Below are 24,704 nucleotides of genomic sequence, written 5' to 3'. Positions count from 1 at the left end.
ACGACTACGAGGAGGAGGAGATCCGCGTTTCTGTAACGGAAAAATGCGGAAAGGAGTTTGCAGAGTTTTAGGATGCCAGAACATGGATATATCAGGGAAATAAGGGGATCTTTGCACTCTTCTAAAGACTTTGGATGGAGCAGAGACCATCGTTTTTCAGATCTACTACATAGTCCCTTCATTCCACAAGGCTGAATGAGGTTGCCATGATCCTTGGGTGCCGATAACCTCTCACTGTCACGTACACCTGCGTATTAAAGCAGACACACCACTTTTTTCTTTTTTCTTTTTCTTTTACTTTTTTTTTTTTTACCTACCCACCATTTTTTTTTTACTTTGAAGCAGTTAGTTGTGGATGTTGTAATCCCCTTTTAAAATGTGATATTTTTCAATTTATGAGGAAAAACTGAGACAATGGCCAATAATAGTCCACACATTGTAACTGACATGTTTGTGGCAGTTTGACACACAGTTGTGTGGGTTGAAGGGTATATTCCCTCTAGTCGTCAGCGGTGTATATTTAATGGTCTGTTACAGGTCCATGTTACATTGGCTATTGTAAAGTTTTGGCCAGCTTTCAGAGGTAGTATTTGTCCTATGTGCATATCTGTCGGTTTTGTAAGACATTTGAACACTTTTGAGTGTTTAAAGCATGACCAAATAGAAAACATTGGGTGACACAAGAAGAAAGGTTCTTCCCTTTCTTTGCTTTTTGCCTTAGAGAGCCAAGTCCCTCAGCCCCCCCCCCAACAAAAGCATCCATTCACTGTCTTCTTGGTATTCTGACCCAGGCACAGCAAGCCATCGCAGAAAATGACAAACCTTGTTACATTAGTAAAAATGCAAATCAAGTTGTTTGTTTGATCCTTTTGGATCTGTTAGTTACATGTAAAATTTGTCATTTGGTATCTTACTATTTTTCGTCGCTGTGTCTAACATTATAGTCATATTGTCCCTAGATTTCCGGTCTGCTTATAAAGACCCTTTGTTACAAGTCTGTGGAACAATGTGACTTCGGTGAATGGAAAAGAGGATTTTTATTGAGTATAATGTAAAGGTGAGAGGGTCAGTGTGAATAGTGTTGCGGCTTTGTGTCTCAACATTAGTTAAAAAATGAAAAGAGTTTATCATGTATTAATTCAAAGATGTTTTGAAATCTTATGAAACAGAACACAAAACTGCAAATCACCATATTTTCCCTGTCGCCACCCCCGACCAGACTTACTTTGTTTCATTCTTGTCAAAGAATGTAGATTGCGACTTATAGGTATGCATATTTGAAAGCTTGATTTCAAGGTACAGTTTTCCTCACAATACACTGGCTAAAATAAAGACTGCTCCTTTGTATCACATGTAACCCTGTTATTGTTAAGCTGATTACATTATACGTATATGCATTGTTTCATATATGTTTTTATTTATACACATTAGAGATGCTAATAAATTTTATTTTTAAAAGTGTTGAAGTTGTGTAACTCTTGCATTGGGAGATTGATCACTGTGCTGCTCAGTGCACCCCCAGTTAGTTAAAGTAAAAGGTTTTCATCTGGTTTTATGTCTTGTTTTGACAAAAATATAATGGATCACTAAGTCTGAACCACCTACTTGTCCAATGATGTTGATGAATGTGATAAAGTCATGTCCTTAACTTAATTGGAGGGGTAATAAAGGGTCCTTGACAGATTTCCAAAAATAAGTTTTTTATTACAGACCTTGAAAGTCAGCAAAATGATTGCTTAGGCCTACTTTTCACTTCCATCACCATGATTATCATCATGGACGTCATGTGAGAGTGCATAGTTTTGTTATTTTGTGCTTAAAACGGAAGGAAGACCAATCTGACACAGTAACTTATCTCATGTTTTTTCCCTGTATTCAGTCGTCAATTAGATAATGTTTTTCAAGTTTTTTGTTTATGCAGTGACTTCCTTTTGTACATCTTTATGAACAAAACCTGTGTATGTAATATATAAGTAATATACAAAGGTTAACAAAAATGAAGCTTTTGCAGAAACAAACACTTTTAACCACTTTTACAATGATAATTACCCTTTTTTTATTGGAGAACAGAAACATAAATGTACAAACATGCAAAATGGAATTCAGCAATATGAAGATGTCAAAGGTGTAAGTAATAATGATGATATTAATAAATAAAAAGTAAATAAAAGATCATTTAAAGCACTAAGTAAAGAATAAATCTTTGTTATTTTCACTGAAGTGGGATAAAGATTTGAAACAAAATTAAGATTTGTAAGGTTGAAAGTTGGTTTTAAAATTATGAATTGGTTATAAACTGAAAAACAGGATTCAAACATTTAAAGATTAAATGTCTGATATAATATGATATAATACAGTGTTCTCAGTGATACAAATCTGTTTTCAAATCTATGAGAGAAGTTTGTTGAATCAGTGAAAGGACTGAATATCTGTAAAGCAAGTGTCAAAACTATGAAGACAGATTTATAACTTTGGAAATGTTGAACTGCAAACTTTGTAAGAGTGAAGCTATAATTTCAGACATTCAGATCTTAAATGTTTAAATCCTATTTTTCAGTTTTACAACCATAGTTTATACTTTCAACTTAGACCCACTTGCAACCTTTCAAATCTTAATTTTAATGTTTCAAATCCTGAAGGTTATCCCACTTCATAAGAAACCAAATGAACTAATACTTTTTAATTATATTATGAGTCAAAATATTTAATTATATGAGTCCAACAAGAGTACAATAAATAATCTGTTTCAGCTACGAAACAATGAAGATTTATATAGTATGTATTGCACTACAACATAGACTACTTTGGGTGTGCCATAACACAATATTTTAATGCTTGTGAATTATGTAGCACAACAAAATGTCAGGTATAAATAAATAAATAAATGACTAGAAATACAGAAACAGCTTAAATAAAATATCAACTATGTTACTGTAGAAAAAATAAAATCAAGGCATAAATTTAATTACGTCATTATTCATAATTTTATTTCGTCTCTTTTTTGTGCTCCACAGAGAATATGCAAACATGGCAAACCTGAATTCGCGTTTGAAAAAACTAAGCTAAACTTTTTTTTTTATTTAATTGTTGGCCTTTTATGTTTGCCGTAGCTTTTCCGCCGAGAGGGTGTATGGGTAATGTAGTACAGCCGCAGACACGTGGGTCGTTGCGTCGTCGTTCATTTTTAAGTTTGCGGAAACATGGCGGGTCTGGAGCTACTGTCCGACCAGGGATACCGTATCGATGGAAGAAAAGCCACCGAGCTGCGGAAGGTTCAGGCCCGCATGGGAGTGTTCGCTCAGGCCGACGGCTCTGCGTATTTAGAGCAGGGAAACACCAAAGCGCTGGCTGTGGTGTACGGTCCGCATGAAGTGAGTAACACTGAGCCTACAGCTACAACACTGGTCATAAACATTATAAATTATATGATGCAGAAGGCATTTATAATGGCTGTAAAACATTGCTGTCTTAATATATCTTTAGATGATATATACTGTGTGTGCAAAAAAGATATGAGTTATTTGCATAAGTGTTTATTATCTTAACATCTTACTTAATTAGAGAATAAACATATACAGTTTAAGCATCGACAAACAGACACACCGATAATTCACAGAGACACATCAGACATTATTTTCACATTAAGAAAAGGAATACTGCATAAATTCTTAAAATATGTGTCATTAAAAAAAAAAGTGTTGTCTTTGCCAACCTGGAAGTTGCCTAGTGTCCCCCTGACTGTACTCTTCATACATGTTAATGGTCTCGACTATTATGATTTTGGCATTATGCAAATTTGGCCTATTGTCTACTCCCAACATCTATTGCTTGTCTGTTTTGGAAGTTTTTTCTTATCCAGATTGAGGGACGAAGGATAGAAGGTGTTGTATATTGTACAGATTCCAAATACCAGTCGAGGTAAATTTATGATTTGTCACCCCTAGATGCGAGGCTCACGTAGTCGGACCCTTCATGATCGGGCCGTTATCAACTGTCAGTACAGCATGGCCACATTCAGCACGGCAGAGAGGAAGAGGAGACCACACGGGGATCGCAAGTCCACTGAGATGAGCCTCCACCTCAAGCAGACGTTTGAAGCTGCTGTGATGACCCAGCTCTACCCACGCTCTCAAATAGACATCTATGTCAAGGTGAATTTAGATATTTTGGGAAAAATATGAACAACATGACTTTTTTTTTCTTCTCTTACTGAAGTGTTGGGAAACTTTCTTTTCTGAACAGATTCTTCAGTCAGATGGAGGGAACTACAGCGTGTGTGTGAATGCTGCCACCCTGGCAGTGATTGACGCTGGCATCCCCATGCGGGACTACGTGTGTGCCTGCACAGTTGGGTTTGTGGACGAGACGCCCCTCGCAGATCTTTGCTATGCAGAGGAGGGTGGAGGAGTGAGCTCTCTGGCTTTAGCGCTGCTGCCCCGCGGCGGGCAGATCGCTCTTCTGCAGATGGACGCCAGACTGCATCAAGATCATCTGGAGACTCTGATGGAGGCTGCCATGACGGCATGTAAAGGTGTGAGCAAGGTGCTGGATGAGGTGGTGCGGCAACACCTCCAAGAAGTGTCAGTGCTCACCGGAGAGTGATGTAGGAAAGAGGGGTGAACATCTGGACTGTGTTTTTGGGTGCAGCCTGAATGTTTTTTATGTATGTGGCAATTATACTTTTGTACATTACAGAATATGTGTGAACAATAAATATGTGAACTCTGCATCATATGTATTTTGCTCGTTCATCTGTGAATGGCTGCTTTTATTTAAGCAGTTAAAGGTACAATACCTAATATCTAAATAAGGATAGACTTGGAAAAAATAAAACATAAGAATTAAACTTACTTTTACCTGCTTTTTTAAATTTTATTTTGATTGACAACTTTTTAAATGTGCTAACCAACACTAGACTCACTAAAGATATTAGTTTGTTCATGTTTTGTGTTAAATGTTTGTGTACGTCAGCATGGTTTGAAAACAATTATAAAAGGGATTCATATAAATGTTTTAAATATATTTTATAAACCGAATGCTGACTTGAAATCTATAACTATACTTGTTGTTGTATGTTCTTTGTGGTGAAATCTCCTCTTTTTTATATCTTTTCTTCCCTTTTTTATGCCTTGCTAAACAATACATTTACAAACAAGGGAAGTCAAAGGACACCATGGCAATTAAATCCTGCATCTGAGGAAGATAAAAAAAAACATCTTAAAATATATTAATTGTAAATAATACAATATATAAAGTTTAAATGGATAGATTAAAATTAAAATTTTACACAATTCTTCCCATTTGCTTGACCGGAAGTCAGTCCACTGCATTACTGTTCCGGTGGAAACAAGGAAGCGGAACAGTTAGCATCAGCTGCACCTCTGCAGGTGTCTGACCCGCTGTACCCTGAAAACCGGTACGTCTTCACACATATTCCTTAAAATAATACGCGATCAATCACCCAACGGTTTATAATATGTTTATGTTTGCAGGTTAGGGCACTTTAAACGTTTTAAAGCGGCTGCTTGCAAAGGTAGTTAGCAGTGTGCTAGCTGTCAATGGACGGTGAGAAACGATGACTGCTAGTATACAAAGGCGTAAATGATTTTATACGTATATTTTAGATTAAACTTATCATATCCAGCACTGTAGGTTTCAACCACATAACTACTTGTTAATAACGACGTATTTTAAGCGATCATTTCTGTGTTTCCTTTCCAGGGTCCATCACAGAACAATAACATGGGACTGCTGTCTGATCCTAACAGGAGACGGGCTTTGATCAGCCTGCTCACCCGCCTCAATGCCCCAATCTGGTGCCCTTTTTAAAAAAAATTTTTTTTAAATGGACATGCTTTGATAATTGACAAATTGCAAATATCTGATTTTAGCTTCTTGAATGTGAATATTTTCTGGTTTCTTAAGTCCTTCATCACAGTAAACTGAATATTTTGGGGTTTTAACAAAGTAATTTTAGGTTATTTTAGACATTATAGGTTTCATCTTCAGAATCAGGATTTATTTATTAGACAAATGTGCAAGCATACAAAGAATGTGTCTTTGCATTTGCTTACGTTGACTGCGCTATGGACCAAGAAATGAAATGACAAGTGCAAAAATTAAATGTGACGTGCAGTAAATAATAAATTATGTAACAGTGGAGGCTGAATGTAATGTAAAAGTCCAGTTTGACTAGTGTAGGGCTGTGTGTAACAGTCTAATTGGCCTTTTTCACAATTAATTGATAATGAAAATAATAAGTTAGTTACAGTCCTACATTTTATACTCTATTCTAATGTGCACCTGTGCTTTTGCTGACAAATAATTCTGTGTTAATCCTCTATCTCTCATCCATCCCTTCATGCACTTCAGTGTGGTCTGCTACATGGCGGGTGTGGCATGGTTCATGGGCTTAGCATTTGAGCCGTTCACTCTGCGGACATACATGTCAGAGAACGCCATGGGTTCGACTATGGTGGAGGAGCGCTTCCCAGCCGGGGAGAGGGCACTGGCCACTGGCAGGGAGTTTGCTGCACATAAGAAGAAAGCAGGGTAAGCAACACGAGAGCTATAAAGAGAAATAAGTCAGATCTCAATTATAACGCTGGTTTGACCTTGATGACTGTGGAGAGTCTGCTCTGATTAGTGTAATGTAAGGAGAGGTTTTATGAACAATTAGCACAGTTTATTGTGATAATTTTACTTGAATTTTGGACAAATCTTGACATGATTACATGTTTTTTTCTGAGCTGGTTAACAACATACAGTAAGTTAAAACAATTAATGAGTGAATGTTTAATTTTGTGTCATACTATTAAAAATAATTCATCCTATGTGTGATTACATGACAAAATAATAAAAATTATGAAACTTCTGGCATTTGAGATTGTTTAACCACATTCAAACCACATACTGTATGCAACATGAAAAATACACACTTTACACCGAAAAACAAACTTAACAAAGGCTACCTACATAAAATAAATGTCTTTATGACTAGGTGTCCAAATACTACTTCAACACCTTCCTATAAAATGAATGAATATTTATTTTTGTGTCATACCATAAAAGATAATCCTTTCCGCATGCGATTACATGACACAATAATACAACATATAATAACTTCATATTCAAAAGAGAAGCAAATCATTGCTGCAAACTACATATTGTATGTAATGAAAAATACATGCTTTACACAGAAAAACAAACAAACCAGTATAAACGCTATCTATATAAAACATTTTTTCTTAATGACCAAGCATTGTCCAAATACTCACACATAGCAAAGATGTCCATTTCACAATGAATTCCAACATCTCCCACGAGGAAGCAATCGTTTTTAGCTCTACTAAATAGACTCTTTCTGTAATTATAACCCATGTAGGTCATAATTAGTATTTTCACGATCTCAATGAGGTTGTTTTCAGACTGTAGCAACTACACCATGCCCATTTGCCTTTGCTCTTGTGCCTCAAATCTGTGCAGTAATATAACCAGTTGTTTCTCTACAGTGGGATGCCAGTGGATTGGCTGGTGAGGACTATGCAGGCTCGAGGTCTGGAGGTGTTCACCCAGAGCTTTTCTCGCACTCTGCCCTTCCCTGATGAAAACAAAGAGAGATATGTGAGTTTTATGCATCACATAACAACCAACAAGCTGACTGAATTTAATTGTTTGTACATTTCCAGAGTTCGGCTCTTCTTTATGTCATTCTCACTCTCTTCGCTCAGATGGTGAGAGGTACAAATGTATATGGGATCCTCCGTGCTCCTCGAGCTCCGCGGACTGAAGCTCTGGTGCTGAGTGCTCCCTGCAGCCCCGGCGATAGCAACAACCAGGCTGTGGGTTTGCTGCTTGGTTTGGCTCATTACTTCAGGAGTGAGTATAGAACATATGACATATTATACTAGCGTGCAACATACCACTCTGTCAATATCACTCTGTTGGTGCATTTTATATCTGCTACATCTTCTTCAGTTTATGTGAAGATTTTAGGTTCTCATCAATTGCATGACTTCAACACAATTTAACACAATTTTATTGGCATGGCATTTGCATTTGTTGGTTTACTGATTGTTTTGTTCCTCAATAGATCAGATTTACTGGGCCAAGGACATTATATTCCTTGTGAACGAGCATGATCTGATTGGTATGCAGGCGTGGCTGGAGGGCTACCACCACACCAACACTACAGGTGATCCCCTGCTTTTCACAGAACACATCAATCCGTATCCCTTTCTTCATATACATTGGTGGTCAACACCAGTCAGCCACCGACTTGCAGAATACATTAAATACAACAGAACTGCATTTTTCAACTTACTTTTCAACCGGATTGGTTCCTCCAGGTATGGACTGGTCTCCTCTTCAAGGCCGTGGTGGTTCAATCCAGGCAGCCCTGTCTCTGGAGCTCAGCAGTGATGTTGTCACCAGTTTGGACGTGGTACTGGAGGGCCTCAACGGTCAGCTGCCAAACTTGGATTTAACCAACCTCTTTTATGCTTTCTGTCAGAAGATAGGGGTCCTCTGCACCATCCAGGGCAAGGTAAACGCTTCTTAACAGCTGCAACTTTGCACATTTTATCTTCTGTCATGTGTGTGCTGAGCAGAATGCCTAATTAATAATAGTAAAATGTTGCTTTTCTCTTTCTGTAGCTGCAGAGGAATGACTGGGACAGTGTGTCAGGCTACAGCCATTCAGTCCAGACCATGATGCTGATGGTAATGAAGCAGGCCAGTGGGCGGCCCTGGGGGGACCATGGCCTCTTCCTGCGCTACCACATTGAGGCTGCTACCATCAAAGGCATCAACAGCTTCCGCCAATACAAGACTGACACCACCACCATTGGAAGGTCAGAGCAATTTTATGCCTGTTAAATATTGCCTATGTTTTTGTTTTGTTTTTTAAAAAATAATGTTGTCTCTTAATTACTGGTTTTTCAATTTTGTTCCACAAAACATTCTCCAGGCTCCTGGAAGGAATGTATCGTAAGCTGAATAACCTCCTGGAGCGCCTGCACCAATCCTACTTCTTCTACCTGATGCCATCGCTCTCTCACTTTGTCTCCATCGGTTACTACATGCCAGCATTTGGCCTGCTCGCTGTTATCCTGCTGCTACGTGTATCCTTCCACAATTATTTTACAGTTGTCATTTAGATTTGATTAAAAAAAAACCAGAGAAAAGCTAATTAATTGAAATAAGTATGTGTTTAGGTTAAAGTGTACATGTGATTATATGTTAACACCATTATTTTTACAGTCCTACTAACTGAATTGTCAGTTTTGCCCTTAACTATGATACAGGCCTTAGACCTTTGGGTTCAACTGTCAACTCCACCACCAAGAACAGAAGATGGAGTTGATGACATTGAGCAGGTTAGACGCACACGCTATGACAAAATCATCAGAAATTCAACTATTTATTTGACTTGAGTCAGCAATTTAATCAAAACTCTTTCCTCAAAGCAGTCCAGTCCAGGAGTGCTGTCCGTGTTGACTCCTCTGGTTATCAGCCATCTGACCGGAGTAGCTCTGTACATGCTGCCGATCCGTTTTCAGGAGATGGCAGTAGAACACTTCCCAGTGTCTGAGACTGAGGCCGTAGTCCTGACCGCTATCGCTGTTTACACTGCAGGCCTGGCTTTACCTCATAACACACACAGGTAACTGCTCACCTGCAACACTGACGCAGATGTTAGATACCTGTTTCTTCTCCTATTTTATGGTAAAAATGAGTTTTTTCATGGTTTTAAAGGCAGCTTCATGTTGATACAAAATTCTGAATAGATTGAAGTAAATACCTCTATTTCTTTACCATCTTATCCACATTGATAATGACTTTTTTCACAGATATATTATCTCCCAAACCCTAGGATTAAATATGATGTTAAATCATAACCCATGGTGATTTGATTTTATTAAGATCACATTATTCAGCTTTTACAAAATCCAGAGTTTAACTGGAAGAAAAATAACCAAATCATAAAACACTTGATGCTATGACCATCCAGATGAACAGAGATATTCAGTTCACTGTCAGAGATGACTAATAAAAAAAAGAGAAAATATTCATGTTTGAAAAGCTGAAATCAAAGAATTTAGACATTTTTTCTTAATATATGGCTAAAAACAATTAAATGATCATCAGAGTTTACAATTAGTTTTCTGTTAACTGACTAATTAATTAATCGTTTAGTCATTGCACTTTTTGTAACTTTTTCCCCCTCCATGGCTCCCCTTAAATGTCTTGACAAGTAGCAACCTTGAGCTGTATTCAGCATATTTAACTTTGTTTCTAATGGTAATTTTAATGCTTATTGCCTCCATCTTTATGTTTGAAAGCATGATAAATCATGTCAATAATAATATAGGAATCCCAGCCTGTTCTCGAGACCTCCACTTTAAGAACCGCTCTCACGTGTCACGTCGTGTTTGTTGCAGACTCGTGTCGGGCGAGGGGACGGAGCAGGGCTGGAAAGTTCTGAAGCTGGTCGCTGTGCTGTACCTGGCTGTGCTGCTGGGCTGCACTGCCCTCATCAACTTCTCCCTGGGCTTCATCCTTGCTATCACCCTGGTGCCTGTGGCTGCGTTCATCACACCCCATGTCCCAAAGTAATACACACACACACACATAACAAATGAATTAAATCAGTGAATTACCTGAACTTAATTTTAACGGCTTTTTCACTAAGTAAGAATGTCCTAAAACGCACCGTATGCCAGTAATACTCATTTAAAATCCTGCTCTCTCCTTCTTCTCCACTCAGACTTCTGTCAGCCTTCATCTTGGTCGTCCTCAGCCCAGCCTTCACTCTGCTCTTTTCAGTCTTCCTCTACCAAGAGCTGCTTGAAATGCCCATCAGCTTCCAAGAAGGTTGGGTGCTATACCTGTCGGTCATCTCGCAGGGCATCCTGGATCACTTCCTGTACGGCTCTCTGGTCTACCCACTAGTAGCCCTGCTGGTCTATCCTTGCTGGCTGCTTTTCTGGAACATCCTCTTCTGGAAGTAGACGTCAGTCCTGCGGGACCACTGAAGGCGGTCACAGGGGTAAAAAAACCTCTGAGGTGTTTCTCAGGTTTGTCTTCACTGAGGAAATGTGAAGCTGACAGTTAAATCCACTGGAGAGACTGGAAAAGGAGAAGAGGAATGTCTGTAGTTGATTTGGGAATGATTCAGTGACTCCCTTTTATTTCTGGACCTTTTGTTGGTATTACATTATAACTCCAAGTATTTTATTCCGAAGCACTGGAGGATTTCTGAATGAACAAAACCATTTTTAAACAAAACAAAATGGACTGATTTATCAGTCTAAAGATACATAAATGAATAGGGGGTAGGACTTTTTCTTTTCCCAAGTAACTAAATGTCATGTTTGTTTTCTTTCTGTAATAACTGAATTTGGTTTAAGGTATAAATATTTTTGTTTGTGGTACATATAGAAAAAATACTGCACTTTTTTTTCTTTTTTTAAAAAATCAGGCAGGATGGTAATGACAGTCATGATGGAAGTAGAGCTGCAACAATTAGTCAGACAAAACAAAATATATAAGGGTCTCACCTTTGACTCTGGATATATGGTAACGGTTATTTTCCTTTATTTTTTGACATTTAATTGACCAAACAGTTAATCAATGGATTGACAAAAATATCAGGGAAATTAATCGATAATGAAAATAATTGTTAGTTGCAGCTTTAGAAGGAAATTTGGACAATATGAACATGATATAAAAAAACGCAAAAAAACTGGTTGCCTCCTAAGATATCCGTACATCGGCATCTGTCGAACAAGCCATCACTACATCTTCATATTTTTATACTTGTTTTGATAACCTTCTTTGAAATGTTTATTTCTTATTTATAAATGCCAAAATAATAAAAGACTGAAAAAGTTTTGTTCCCAAGTTTTTGAGCACTACATCAGATTACTACACTTCATCTGATCCTAAAAACAAAGACATACCACTCAATTCAAGAACTTTATATTAAGCTTTGTTTAAAAGGACTGACTCACTTTTAAATTGTGATTGTAAATATTTACATTGAGTCATGGACCCCGAAACAATCAAACTTACTCACCTGAATCAACCTGAATAAAATGTGCAAATAAAATATACATTTAAAATATCACTGATCAATCATATAAAAATAGCTTTGGATATGAATGATATTAATAGAAGTCAGTCTTTGCACATAATGCCCCCAAAACACACTACAATAAAATACAATACTCTTATCTAGGCTATTATTAAGGCACTGTGAAGAATAAATTCATCTGTCTTAAAAACTTGACGTACAACTTCAATTTGTTAGATAGTTCTTAAAACACTGATGAGTAGACAGGATATGCTTTGTTTCATTATGTTTATTCAGCTAATGCAAGTTTTTTTTTTTTTTTTTTTTTTTTTTTACACTATTATGTACTGAAAACAGAGCAATCAACTGCTGTCACAGCTCAGAGGGAACCGAGTAAGATCAGATCAAATGCTTAAATGTACATTAATTACTCAATGCATCTTGTTAAAAATAATACACTCAATACAATGTTATAAAAAAATAAAAGCACTTGACAACCCTGTAAACATGACATACCTGCTCATCTCCAACACAGCTTTTTTTTTTTTTTTAAAGAAATGTGTTGGCACCACGAATGACGCGCTAGCAATCAGATCAGGGTATTTCACAAGGCTTCAACCTTTGCTTTAACTTCACAGTTGGCAGAAACTGCAAGTCTAACATTCCCTCATCTTCTGCTGAAACCAAATATAGAGAATTAACATCACGTCCATCCCTCCTAAAATAAATATCAGGCCATCCGTGTTGTTTGCTCTGCACACACACACACACACACCCTTTAAAATAAATAAGAAAGAAGTCTTGCCAAATTCAAATGTCATGTCATGTCATGTCCGTATAAATGGCAAAAGCTGACTGTGTCTTCAGTTCATTGCCCGAGCCTCAACCCGAGCAGCTCTGTGTCATGCTACAGTGCTTCAAACGCTCCAGTCGTCAGCAGCCAGCCAGCCGTCGGGACTCTCAGTGCACTGGACAGTCTTTAATGTGAGTATGTTGTCGACATGTACGGCAGAATTAGCATCCTCGCCCTGTGTGTGAGTGTGTGTAAATGCGTGAAGAATGATGATGGGCAGTCAGCTGCTGCTTGAACCGGGCTCTCCTCGGTCCTCTCTCCTTCCTTTCTCCTTTGTGAGAGAAGAATAGATGAAAAGAGGCAATTGTCACTGACGGGAAATGTTAAGAACCATATGACAAAGGTGCTGATTGTGAGATAGAACGCAGTACCTGCTGGATGCAGCTGTCCGGTCTGGCTGTAGCACATATTTCACAGCCTGGACGGGAGGGCTTGTTGATGAAAGTGCATGAGGGACAAGCCCATTCTGTCTACAGGGAGGATGTGAAATGATACAAATGAAAAGTGTAATCAAACTCAGAAAGATTTTTTCTGTCTCGTACATGTAGTTTGACAGTTTAAAAAGGTGGCATTCAGTTAGCTTGGCACTGTTTTTGTATGTCTAAAGGATCAAGTACCTGCTTCATTCAAGATCAGGGAAAACACACCTTTTCAGTGTTGAGGTTGTTTATTATTTGCCAATTTCATACAATTACTGTAAAAACCGGTGTATAACACGCACCTTTAACGCAACATATTTTCATTTAAAAATTGAGGTGTGTCTTATAAACTGGTGTGTTCTATTCACCAGTAAACTACAGAGAGAGGTTGGATCTGCATATAATTATAGACATGTAGAAGGCCGTCCACACTAAGAACAATAATTACAATTTTAAACATAATGATGTGAGCGTCAACCTATCCTATCGACATATAAACAGCGGTTCAGCTGCGGTTCAGCTGCAGCTAATGAAAATAGATAGACTATTGATGAACCTTTAATGCTGTATGTTGGACAGAAAAATTATTGTGTGATGATCAGACACTACTTGCTGTGCTGTTTTAGTATTTACAGACCAAACTGATGTTGAAGCACAATGTTTTGATTGTGTTTCAAATAAAAGTAAATTGAGAAAGTTTTGGAGTATAAACATATCATATGTGTTTATAATAATGAATAATTCCCAGCATGACACCCCCCAAAATAGACTGCGTCTTATACACCGGTGCAACTTATACAGAGTACAGATATTAAAGTTTATTCTCACTGTGCATCGCTACAGTAGAGATTGGTAACGTACCTGAGTTTTAATGGCTTTGCTGGATTTGTCATTCAGTTGCAGATTCTCAATGTCGAGGACATCCTTAATGTCACCTGGTCTCTCACTTCCTCCACCTGTGCTCCCTACAGACAAAACCAACAAAAAGGATGGACATCGAGCTCTGCTTTATATATCTCAATACAGAACATGAATGCAGTTTTACACATTTTTAAACTCAATTGACTTTTTACCTTCTAGTTCTTCAGTAAGTGAATCAAATGATCAGGCGGTTTCGGGTCAGGTGACTGAGCTGGCCAGTGAAGAATACTTTACTTTTAGCCAGTATAATGGTTATAAGTTTAGGATCACTGACCTGCTGCATTGTCCTGAACTGCAGAGCCAGTGGGTATGTAAACACCTTAAAACACTAACAGCTCTGAGCACCAGGTTATGCTAGAAAATAACTAGTTTGCAGTATGTGTTGTCATGTCTGACGGCAGAAGTGTTTACAGTTGTTCTAAATGGCAGAGTGAAAAGCTGGCTGTCATAGAGAGAAGGGAGACGCAATAATGGTTTGAATATGTTTCTTTACTGCAAAACAATTCTAATTTTGCACATGTACACACGAAAACTGTAAGAAATAGTTGTGTAATGAATGAAAAAACAGCTGTAGAGAGTTTCAGACCTTACTTTACGTTGTCACCTCCGCACACTAGGCCAAACAAAGATTTGTAAGATGTACAGGTTTCTGAGGGTGTTCAACCATCATAAAAGCAGTTCTGATGGAGTATACTGTCACCTTAAGTGAGCTCATTAACCATGTGGTCACTGATTCGTTTAAAATGTGCCGGTGTAGCACAAAACTACGACTTCCTGTCCTTACATTGCCTGCTCTGTGATTGCGAGGGGATGTGCAGAACTCACCCTGGTTGTTGTGGGGTAATCTTGAGGGCAGGGTGCTGTAACCTCTCCAGTCTTGAGAGGTGGGACCATTGCCCGGGGGAAGAGGCGGAGCGAGGAGTGCGCTCTCCAGGTCCTGCTGGAACAGCTGGCGGGTAATGCGGGCTTGGCGGGCAGAGATCAGGTAGAGATATGCTGTGTCCCCGTCCTTCTGTACGCCGTAGGACGCCAGTGATCTCGGCTCTGTGCACAAGCACTGACCAATCACCCAGCGCTGCACACGAGGGTGGAAACCATACTCTAGAAACACCTGACAAAGAAGGGTTGAGGTTATCAGTGGAGCTGCAACCATGTTATGTTTGTTTAAACATTGGTTAATCAGTTTTCTAACCTGTTGCTTGAGTGCAGCCACAGTCATGTAGGGAAATACTTTCACTGTGACGCAACAAGATGACGAAACATCCTCCACTACTACAGATAAACTGCAAGACACATATGGAGCTATAAATTGCACGTCAACTGTAACTTAGTAGATTAATCGGTCACTGTGACCATGACTAAATTCTCACCAACACTTTTCAGTCCTCACCTGATCTCTCCATCCGCGTAGTTCTTCTCAGACAGCTGAATTGTCAGTACGGCTTTTTGTCGAGCCAGAGCGGATGCGTGCTGTGAAGCGGCTTGGGTGTCACCTGCTTCAATCGCCTTGGCAAGCTCCAAGCAGAGCTCCTCTGCAACAAAGAGGCGGCATTCGTAAGTGACGGTTTGAGATCGTGTAAGAGAACAAAGGGGAGAACACATGGCGACAAGCACAGATGTACCGACCAGTGAGAGGCAGCGAGGCTGAGCTCCACTGCTCCATAGCTGCAGTCGTGTTCGTCTGTCTGCCATCTGATTCGAAGGAGTTAATATTTGCAACTGTCAGACGAGAGAAACAAGAAGTGGAACAAAAGTGCAATTAAACTGATATTAATATTTACCCTTGCTGCACTTGGTTGATTAACACCCAACGTACGTATGAGCAAAAACACTTTAATCAAGGGCAAATGTTTAAAAGGGTTTTCATGTCTCAGTTTTATTTCAGGTCACAACTCCTGAATTTACTTGTCTACTTTAATAATCATATCTATAAATAATTTCTTAATATATCCTAAAGTCCTCAGTTCACAGTCACAAAAGAATCTACTGATGGTTTCTTGTAGCAAATGAACCTGGTTAAAGGACACTTTACATCCCCCAAGTATCAGCCGTAAAAATAAAAATTAAAAAAATAGACAGTTAAAGAGTTAGAAGTACAATTTATATGCAAAGAGAACAATGTCCTTACAATTTTTAATGCACCTGAAGGCAAAAGAGGAGTGTCTTTATACATTTCACGTAGATCTATATCGAGTAGTTAGAGCGCATGCCATATAATCGCAGCGTCCCTGGTTCGTATCCTGTCTCTGAGTAATTGTAAAGAACTTTTTCAGTTTACTGATCGAGCATGTGTCACTACTTAAAAAGAAAAAAAAAAGGTTCACACTACATACAAAGCAGGTTAAAGATTAAAGATGATTTCAAACTGACCTCGATGTGCCTCTCTTAGCGATGACATCACCACCGTGGCCCATTCTTCGGCTTCACGGTCACAGCGGAAGTTGAAGCGGATGCAGTCGTGCGGCGGAGCAGCGAGACGCATCTCATGGCAGCGAGGGGATTTGACCTCATAATGCACCGAGCGCAGGTCGAACTCTGCGATGAACTGAGGGGGGAAAAAACAAAAACAAAAACAAAAACAAATCTCAAAGGGCTTGTGGGAATATAAGCACACTGCCTCCATTTCTATTGTAGTAATTCATCCCAAACTGACCAAAATGAGGAAATATTACAAACATTTACAACCTCTCATCTCTTGAATTTCAGCACAGTTGTTTTATATTACATTCAAAGGCCTAGAAATTATAGCAGCCTTGGTAATATGTAAATACACTTATTTGCTATTTAAGTACTTTTCTTAATTAAGCATTACATTTGCAAAATGCAGGTTCAGAATGCAGGAGTATTGTAGTATAAGAAAATGAAATAATCCCCTGATATATGGCCAAAAAAACAAGAGAACATCCTCATTATGATAGAGAAAGACTTCACAAATTAGTTTGGAAGCACAAGGATCACATAGCATAATCTCTCACATTTACTGTGGCAATGGAGGGAATCATTAGGGCACTGAAGTCTGTTGTGGGTAGACAAAGGCAGAAGGATGAGAAGAGGGATTTGCTTCCTCCTGTAGAAAAAGTCTGCCAGCTCAGACAGACAGGCTGAAAGAAGCTAAGATCAAAGGAAAGCCACGCGATTCAAGAAGCCTCTCAACTGTCAAGGGGATCTCTGTCGCAGATTCTAGCAAGATGAAAAGCTGATTCCAAGCCTGTCTGATATTAAGAAGACATTGCAGAGTGAACTTGGCAGACAAAGGTCAGATTTGAGCATGAAATGAGGGAAGTGGTGGGACAAATAGAGTGCAAAGTAAGGTCAACTTCAAATACTCATTATAGTGAAAGAGGTCAAACACCTCATTCTTGTACTGAAATGTCTGATTAGTTCCTCTGTGCCTGAGAAGAACAGCGCTGTTATCTTTAACCAGATTTACAACCAGATCAACATAATTTGCAAAAGGAAAACTACAAATGAACAGCGTACCAACAAAACACTGAAAATGTAAAGCACATATTTTAGCAACTGACTGTAGCACTGTCCTCTAAAGAAGTCATTCAACAGGTACAGATTGTGCTTGAATAGAGTCATATTATAAAGAAAATGCATTAAGGTTGTTAAGACCAAGAATCTGCTACAATAAAGCCAGCTGTGAACACAAAAACAGGGGAAAGGCCTTAATCTATATTTCTAAACCTGAATATATTAAGAGCTGCAACCAACAATTATTGAGTTTACTGTCATGTATGACATAGAAAAGCTTCATATCATCACATTTGAGAAGCTGCAACCAGTTAACGGCTGTTGGATGAATGAAGAATGAGAGAAAAGTCATCATTATTGGAGAAAAAGTTTTGGATTTTAAAAAAATATTTTTTGAGGAATGGGGGGATGCTTTTATTTCTGTAGTAGAGAAACAGGAGAGAGATGGACATGATTGGCCTGAGGATGGCAGCAGAGATATGAATATGTTGTTAATCAAGAGTTTATCCTCTCAAATGAAGCTTCTCAGGCTTTACTTTCCTCAGTCTCACCTGCACTTTAAGCAGAATATCATGAGCATGTTAGAGAAGCTTTGTGCTTTCTTCACTAATGCGCAGTTGGGTTACCCAATCCTTTGATTTGTGTGATTTGTAAACAGTTCAAGTCAAACAGAAGCTGAGGGGGTGGAAAACCATCTAGGTAAATGTATTTATGATCTGCAGTCAAAGTGGTTGTGTGGGATGCCACAACTTCTTGTTGAGCTCCACACGGTTATTTATATCTCAGTGTAATTGTGTCGTTATCACAAAGGAAACGTCTATTCACCCACCTCCTCCCGTCTGAATGCTTTGATGCCTTTATTACTAATCAACTAGTAAGCAAATGTACAACTTTTGGAGCATGAAGATTTCATTTCAGTTTTTTCCAGGTTTCATAGTCTCATTTTTTATCTACTAAGAAGGAATGATTTATGACTGTGATGTGGAAAAAGTCACTCTAGTTGTTAACCTACCCATGCTTGAATCATTAAAGTACAATCTGAAGGGATGAAGAGAGACTTCTAACCACAGTGACAATTGAAATTCTGTGAAATATTTTGCATTAAGACCAGGGGAACCTCTTTGCATCGGTGAACCACTATGATGAGGATTTCCCCTGTGTTGCTGTCTGTATTTCAGTAAAACTAAATGTGTAAAGAAAGAAAATGAAAGTGAAACCAAAAAAACACCTATTAACAACAATATGTGTAACTCATGGACATTAATGTAAGGCTTTTACCACAACATATAATGTATATAAATTAAAACTACCTAGGACTGTGTTGGAGTTATTGTGAGATGAGTACAGTAAAGAAACTTTGAGATATGATTGGCGGAAATATTTTATTAGGGATCTTTAGGTTCTAGGTGATACTGAAGATGCTTGCAGAGTAAAATCTGGTGCAATTTCATCCATAATTTTGAAATCTGTGGAGCTGCATGTATCGGGCTTAGTGGTCAATAAAATGGCGTGTAAAGGCCCCAAAATAAATATGATCCAGTCAGGCTGTTCATGAGAAACACATCTAAGCAAGTTAATGCAGCACACAGCCTGGGAAACACTCAGGTGTGTGTGTGTGTGTGTGAAAGCTCACCACACTGCGGTTTCCGCTCGTATCTCGCAGCGCCAGTCGGAACTCTCCGGCCCGGCTCGGGTCCATGCTGAGCTGAAGGCGCAGAGCCTCGCTGCCTGCTCCGGGGAGACACAGGGGCCGGATACCGGAGTGGCACACCGACACCCGGACTGACATTAAAACAGTACTGCAGCAAGCCGTCGGTGCAGGGCCCCCGCATGCAGCCTGTGGGGACAAGGCAGGGACCGAGGCTGGAGGAGCCCAGCCGCCCGAGCTGAGAGCCATGTCGCTGGTGTGGAGTGAGGGCGTCTGAAGCCCGGCAGCAGGTGTTACTGCTGCCCGCCGCTTCTCGTCGGTTTATACGGTCCACCGGTGTTTGAAGAGAGCGCGTTTCTCTGCGGGCAGGTCGTGGTTGTCTCCCCGCCTCGCAAATTGTTCCATATCTACCGGAGCCGAGCAGCTACAGACACGGAGCGAAAGGAAAAACAAAACAGGAAGCTGAACCGTACGTCTCGTATTTATGTCCGTCCAGAAACCAAAAATGTCATTTATAATGATGAATATCATAAATAGGCATATATGTGAAAAATTAATTATGTTCCATTTTTATTTTATTCTATTAAAAATTAAAGTAAACATTTTTTGTTTATGTTTTATGTTTTGTTTAGTTTTGTTTTAATGTTTAGGTTTTGTATGTGTTTGTATGTCCCACCATAGAGGGGTGCACTTCTGCATGTATTACTTTTTTGTATAATGTATTTTTTTTTATTTATGTGCAATAGATATAAACTCAGACTCCGTTTTCTGTTGTTCCACATAATAAGAACAAAAAGCAACACAACAGCACAAAAGCAAGTCAGCAATAAAATAAATACATTGAACATCTTCCACATATACATATGCAAAACAACATAATTTATATTGTAAAACAGGGGTCACACAGTATTTAAAGAGCTGAGGTGATAGGTTGATGGGTAACCCCTTCTGTTTCACTTTCATATTTCAAAATAATATATCAGTAATGTAGTGTATTCTGTTTTTCCTCAAAACTTACATATTGGTCCCAGTGGCTTGTTCTGTGAGTGACAGGGTAAAATAAAATGGGATTTCAGCATATTGCACACTAAAGATAAATTTAAATCTCACAAAAAAATCTTGAAATAAAATATATAATATATAAAATATATAATAATAAAATAAGTCTGTGTTAAGAAATAAAAGACTATCCGCTTGTTTGTGAAAAAAAAATAAAAATAAAAAGACTACCCTGTAAAATTCCTTAATGTAAAATGCTGTAATGTTGCATACAATTGCTGCTCTACTGAACTGTCTTTTAGTGTGTGGCACAGTGACATAAAGATATTTCTGCAACATATCTACTATGTTGTCATCTAAATTCACAAATAGTTTCACAGACAAACAACAGGATCTTTAAATATATCCTAAAACCATAGGAGCCAGTGTAGAGCAGGTAGATCAGGAAATAATTTGAGCTCTTTTCTTTGCCAGTTAACATTTTAGGCACCAGCAGTCTGTTTTCCTGCCATATGAGAGCAACGCGTTGCAAGATCTAACTTGTTATAAAAGCACAAGCTTCTCTGCATGAGAGACTTTTTAAAATAATAGGATCTTTTATTTTTTTTATTACATAATAGGTTTCATTATTTATATAGTTATTACTTAATATATGTATCTCTTTTTAAATATATAAATTAATACATTTTATAGATCATGTCTGTGACAGAATTTTGAAGGTTATAAACTCTACTGTAAACCAGGCAGGCTGATACATTAATGATTAAGGTCTCATGTGCATATGTCATGCACAGTCAGGACTACAAGTTAATATTGAATGAAGTAGTACATTTTTATACAGAAAGTACAGTAAGTGTTCTAAATGAGTGAAAATGACACCCTGCCAAGAGCAGGTTACTCCTATGTTGCACTGCGTTAATAAGTCACATATTTTCCCATTTCTTTCATGTGTATCTTTAACTAGCAATCATATCTGCATATAAATAACTGAACTTGCAAAAAGCTTGGCAGTGAGACACAGCTCAGCAAAGTACAGTAGCTGGTGAGAGTGAAGGGTGAGGAGGAATTACAGAGATGTCTGTCCTGCAGGAGATCAATCCGAATGTGAGGAACATGAAGCAGCTGGAGTTTGTAGTCCTGGTGAGACGAGCAAGCCAGATCAGGGAAGAGCTCACACAGGTAAAGACGAAAAGATACTGATATAATTCTGCAATATGAATATTAGTTTTTTGTTTTGTTTTTTAGCTGTTGTGTGATATTTTGGAAGCTCTGCTTTGTTATTACATGTCCACAGGGGGTGAGAAAGTCATATAAAGATATGATAGATGTCTCTGGGGGTGATCCACACAGGGCAGGTGTGAAGCCTCTGTCATTTGTCAGACAGGTAATATGTGACCTTCAAAGATTGCTCATCTTAAAGCTACAATATATTGCAAAGGAAAGATCATGAATATTCTTTTAACCAAAAATCTTTGTCTTAATCTGTCTACATAACTGGCAGGTTCTAGCATCATGTTTTTACCCTCCGCTTATGAACAGCAACGAACTGCCAGTGGATGTCAGACAAAGGGCTCAAAAGCTGCTTAGGGGATGTGGTGGAGGGAGTGTAGGTAAGGGCGTCATATGGCATCATTATATAATTTTTAAAAAGGGGTCATTTCACCCAAGTAACAAAAACAATTTTTTTTGACATATCTACCATAGTCACATTGTTTTGATTTAATATGCCCAAGTTTTGAGATATATGAGATAGATTTCTTGAAAACTGCCACTGCCCCAGTACAAAAAAAGAAATTCAGTCTTATAACAATCTAGAAGAACTTTTCAGAAACAATGTCAGGCCCTTTTGATAATCCACAAACCTTAATTTATATAAGAACTTCTTTCTACACAAAAAAACAAACAAACTAGAAGTCGTGTATTGAAACTCTGAAAATGATGTTTGACAATAAAAAAGTAAAATAATAAAGATATAAGCAGTCTGATCTACAGTGACATTGCAGCTTTCCTCATTTGTTTGTGAGCTCATCAGAATGTTTGTTTCTTCTTCAGGTGCGTATACTAACACAGCTGGTATATCAGAAATAGTCGAAAGTATCTCTGAATTCATAACTAGACGAGATGGTGGTGCTCAATCTAATCCTGAAAACATATACATCAGTTCAGGCTCACAGTGGTCGCTCACGGTAATGATCAATATTGCTGACATACTGTTTATTTATTCAATCTAGTCATCATCATCTTCACATTAAAACAATCTTTCACTCTGCTTACTAGAACCTTCTCAGGGTCTTGGTGAACAATGAGAGTTCACCTATAACAGGGGTGTTAACTCCCGCGCCGTGCCACGTTTCTACCACTTTGTCCATAATGGGGTTGGGAGCACATATCATCCCTTACTACCTCAATGAGGAGCAGGGCTGGGAGCTGCAGATAGAGGAGCTACATCGAGCACTGGAATCTGCAAAGGGAATCTGTAACCCAGTTGCTTTGTATGTCATCAACCCGGGAAACCCCACAGGTAGTGAGAGTAAAAGTTTTGTTTTGTTTGAAAACATCTACACGTTGTGGTTATTTTCATGCTTATGTGGTCTGTAGGTCATGTTCAAAGCAGAAAATCGATGCAAGAGGTGATCCGGTTTGTTTCAGAGAAAAAACTTTTCCTTCTGGCTGATGAGGTGAATGTTCTTAAAGTGTTATTATCTCTCCAAGAAATGAATCAGAGAAATTCATAGGCATTAACAGACGTGTAAATCAACAGTGTTTTTTTTGTTCCCCCCCATAGGTCTATCAAGACTGTGTTTATGGAGAAAAAAGTGAGTTTGTCTCTTACAAGAGGGTCCTGGCTGAGATGGGGCCTCCTCTTTCGGACACACTGGAGCTGGCATCCTTTCACTCGGCATCCAAAGGGCCCATGGGAGAGTAAGTTTTCACTCGTGAAGCGCCTCTACTTTTGAAAGATTGAGAGTGTATTCTTGACTGTGGAAACTTTAGAAAACAGTCAACAAGATGATAAGTTATTAAAATGCTCTGAAAAATGGATATTTGAGTATGTGCTATTTCAATACCACTGGGCCAACTCAGTTTCAGCAGATGGAGTATCTGCTGAAAAAAAACTGTGTGATATGTTTGAAAGCTCCAGAAAAGCTACTGATTGGACCTTCTGGTGATGTTACTGTATCAGTATGAGGACTCTGTTTACATTTGTCTGTGCCATCAGGTGTGGTCTGCGTGGTGGATATGTGGAGTTGGTAAATGTGGACCCTGATGTTATGAAATACGTCTACACGGTGTTCTCAACAGACACCTGTGCACCTGCGACTGGCCAGCTCGCCCTTGATCTGATGATAAACCCTCCGCAACCAGGAGATCCCTCATACCCACTATATAGAGAGGTGACATACATATTGCTTCACACTAAATACTGCATTGAGCTGATACAAATAAATTAGCATTTAATTAACCTTAAAAGCTGTGTGCAAAAAAATCCTTTCCTCTCTTCTTCAGGAGACGCAACACATCAGAACCACGGTGGTTCACAATGTGAAAAGAGCCCTTGAGGTTCTCAACAGCCTGCCAGGTTTCTGCTGCCAACCAGTAGAAGGAGGAGCATTTGCATTCCCCAGAGTGCATCTTCCACCTAAAGCCATCCAGAAAGCTAAGGTCACAATAACCTCTCACAGAATCAAATACATTCTGTTAGGCCAGATCAACAGATCATTAAATTTTGTAAAACTTTTATCTGGTATATCATGTGTGTCATGAAATACTACATACCTGTTATATTGCTGCTTCTTTTAGGAGGTAGGAATGCAACCTGATACTTTCTACTGTATGAGATTGCTGGAGGAGGCTGGAGTGTTAGTCAGTCCTGGATATGAGTTTGGACAGAAGGAGGGCACTCACCACATCAGGTATAACGTCCGTAGTTTATAAAAAATTGATATAAGTGGTTTAATTCATGGTAAGAGTTGCATACGCCAAGACATTAAATGTAACAAGACAATTTGTCTCTTTAATGCTTCTTTCTTTCTGCAGGTTTTGCATTATGACAACTGTGGACACCATGGAGGAATTGCTGAGACGCCTGTCCAGCTTTCACACACAGTTTATGAAGGATTTTTCTTAAATGAAGTAATAGAAAAAACTGTTTTCTTCCTGTAAATCATTCCAGTAAATTCCAGCTTTGTGTGTTAATTAAGTGCAGACAACAAAATAAAAGAATCCAATCATCTTCTGCATGTGAATATTTATTACAATAAACATTTGACATTTACTGCATGTAGACCACTTTAATGACCATTGGCCGGT

The 24,704-nt window shown here is 38.6% G+C and overlaps 5 protein-coding genes across 7 annotated transcripts in view; 4 read left to right on the top strand and 1 right to left on the bottom strand.

Moving 5' to 3' along the window:
- Positions 1–1,462, top strand: part of prkacbb (protein kinase, cAMP-dependent, catalytic, beta b) — a 14,113-nt gene extending 12,651 nt beyond the window's left edge. The window contains exon 10 of the mRNA XM_062428639.1: positions 1–1,462. This exon is cut by the window's left edge and continues 55 nt beyond it. Within this exon, the coding sequence (XP_062284623.1) occupies positions 1–71 (71 nt within the window). The 3' untranslated portion in view covers positions 72–1,462.
- Positions 1,463–3,189: 1,727 nt separating this feature from the next.
- Positions 3,190–4,727, top strand: exosc4 (exosome component 4). Its single transcript, XM_062429336.1, has 3 exons — positions 3,190–3,371; positions 3,945–4,151; positions 4,243–4,727. The coding sequence occupies exons 1-3, from the start codon at positions 3,201–3,203 to the stop codon at positions 4,600–4,602; spliced, it is 738 nt and encodes a 245-aa protein (XP_062285320.1). The 5' UTR covers positions 3,190–3,200; the 3' UTR covers positions 4,603–4,727.
- Positions 4,728–5,340: 613 nt separating this feature from the next.
- gpaa1 (glycosylphosphatidylinositol anchor attachment 1) lies at positions 5,341–11,892 on the top strand. 2 transcript variants are annotated; one of them, XM_062428638.1, is made up of 13 exons: positions 5,341–5,416; positions 5,722–5,816; positions 6,373–6,552; positions 7,512–7,623; positions 7,731–7,878; positions 8,093–8,194; positions 8,349–8,545; positions 8,656–8,852; positions 8,969–9,122; positions 9,306–9,377; positions 9,471–9,664; positions 10,443–10,613; positions 10,769–11,892. In XM_062428638.1, the coding sequence occupies exons 2-13, from the start codon at positions 5,743–5,745 to the stop codon at positions 11,010–11,012; spliced, it is 1,845 nt and encodes a 614-aa protein (XP_062284622.1). In that variant the 5' UTR covers positions 5,341–5,416; positions 5,722–5,742; the 3' UTR covers positions 11,013–11,892. The 2 variants fall into 2 exon arrangements, with proteins under 2 accessions (XP_062284622.1, XP_062284621.1); XM_062428637.1 differs by having other exon boundaries at positions 9,468–9,664.
- A 577-nt stretch (positions 11,893–12,469) lies between these two features.
- Positions 12,470–24,627, top strand: LOC133990522 (alanine aminotransferase 2-like). 2 transcript variants are annotated; one of them, XM_062428863.1, is made up of 12 exons: positions 12,470–13,060; positions 21,483–21,572; positions 21,688–21,777; positions 21,895–22,003; positions 22,446–22,579; positions 22,671–22,914; positions 22,992–23,071; positions 23,179–23,315; positions 23,614–23,788; positions 23,901–24,056; positions 24,195–24,307; positions 24,432–24,627. In XM_062428863.1, exons 2-12 carry the CDS (start codon positions 21,507–21,509, stop codon positions 24,520–24,522), a joined length of 1,395 nt encoding a protein of 464 aa, XP_062284847.1. In that variant the 5' UTR covers positions 12,470–13,060; positions 21,483–21,506; the 3' UTR covers positions 24,523–24,627. The 2 variants fall into 2 exon arrangements, with proteins under 2 accessions (XP_062284847.1, XP_062284845.1); XM_062428861.1 differs by lacking the exon at positions 12,470–13,060 and having other exon boundaries at positions 21,468–21,572.
- Positions 13,067–19,898, bottom strand: LOC133990523 (ranBP-type and C3HC4-type zinc finger-containing protein 1-like). The gene is made up of 9 exons (XM_062428864.1): positions 19,380–19,898; positions 16,640–16,814; positions 15,896–15,988; positions 15,660–15,801; positions 15,462–15,552; positions 15,095–15,380; positions 14,210–14,313; positions 13,301–13,399; positions 13,067–13,200 (listed from the first exon to the last, which is right to left on the bottom strand). Exons 1-9 carry the CDS (start codon positions 19,641–19,643, stop codon positions 13,150–13,152), a joined length of 1,305 nt encoding a protein of 434 aa, XP_062284848.1. The 5' UTR covers positions 19,644–19,898; the 3' UTR covers positions 13,067–13,149.
- Positions 24,628–24,704: the final 77 nt, after the last annotated feature.

The sequence above is a fragment of the Scomber scombrus genome, chromosome 11 (genome assembly GCF_963691925.1).
Source record: "Scomber scombrus chromosome 11, fScoSco1.1, whole genome shotgun sequence".
Classification (NCBI taxonomy): Eukaryota; Metazoa; Chordata; class Actinopteri; order Scombriformes; family Scombridae; genus Scomber; species Scomber scombrus.
Note: the sequence above shows the minus strand (reverse complement) of the source record. Positions and strands in the feature narration are given on the sequence as shown.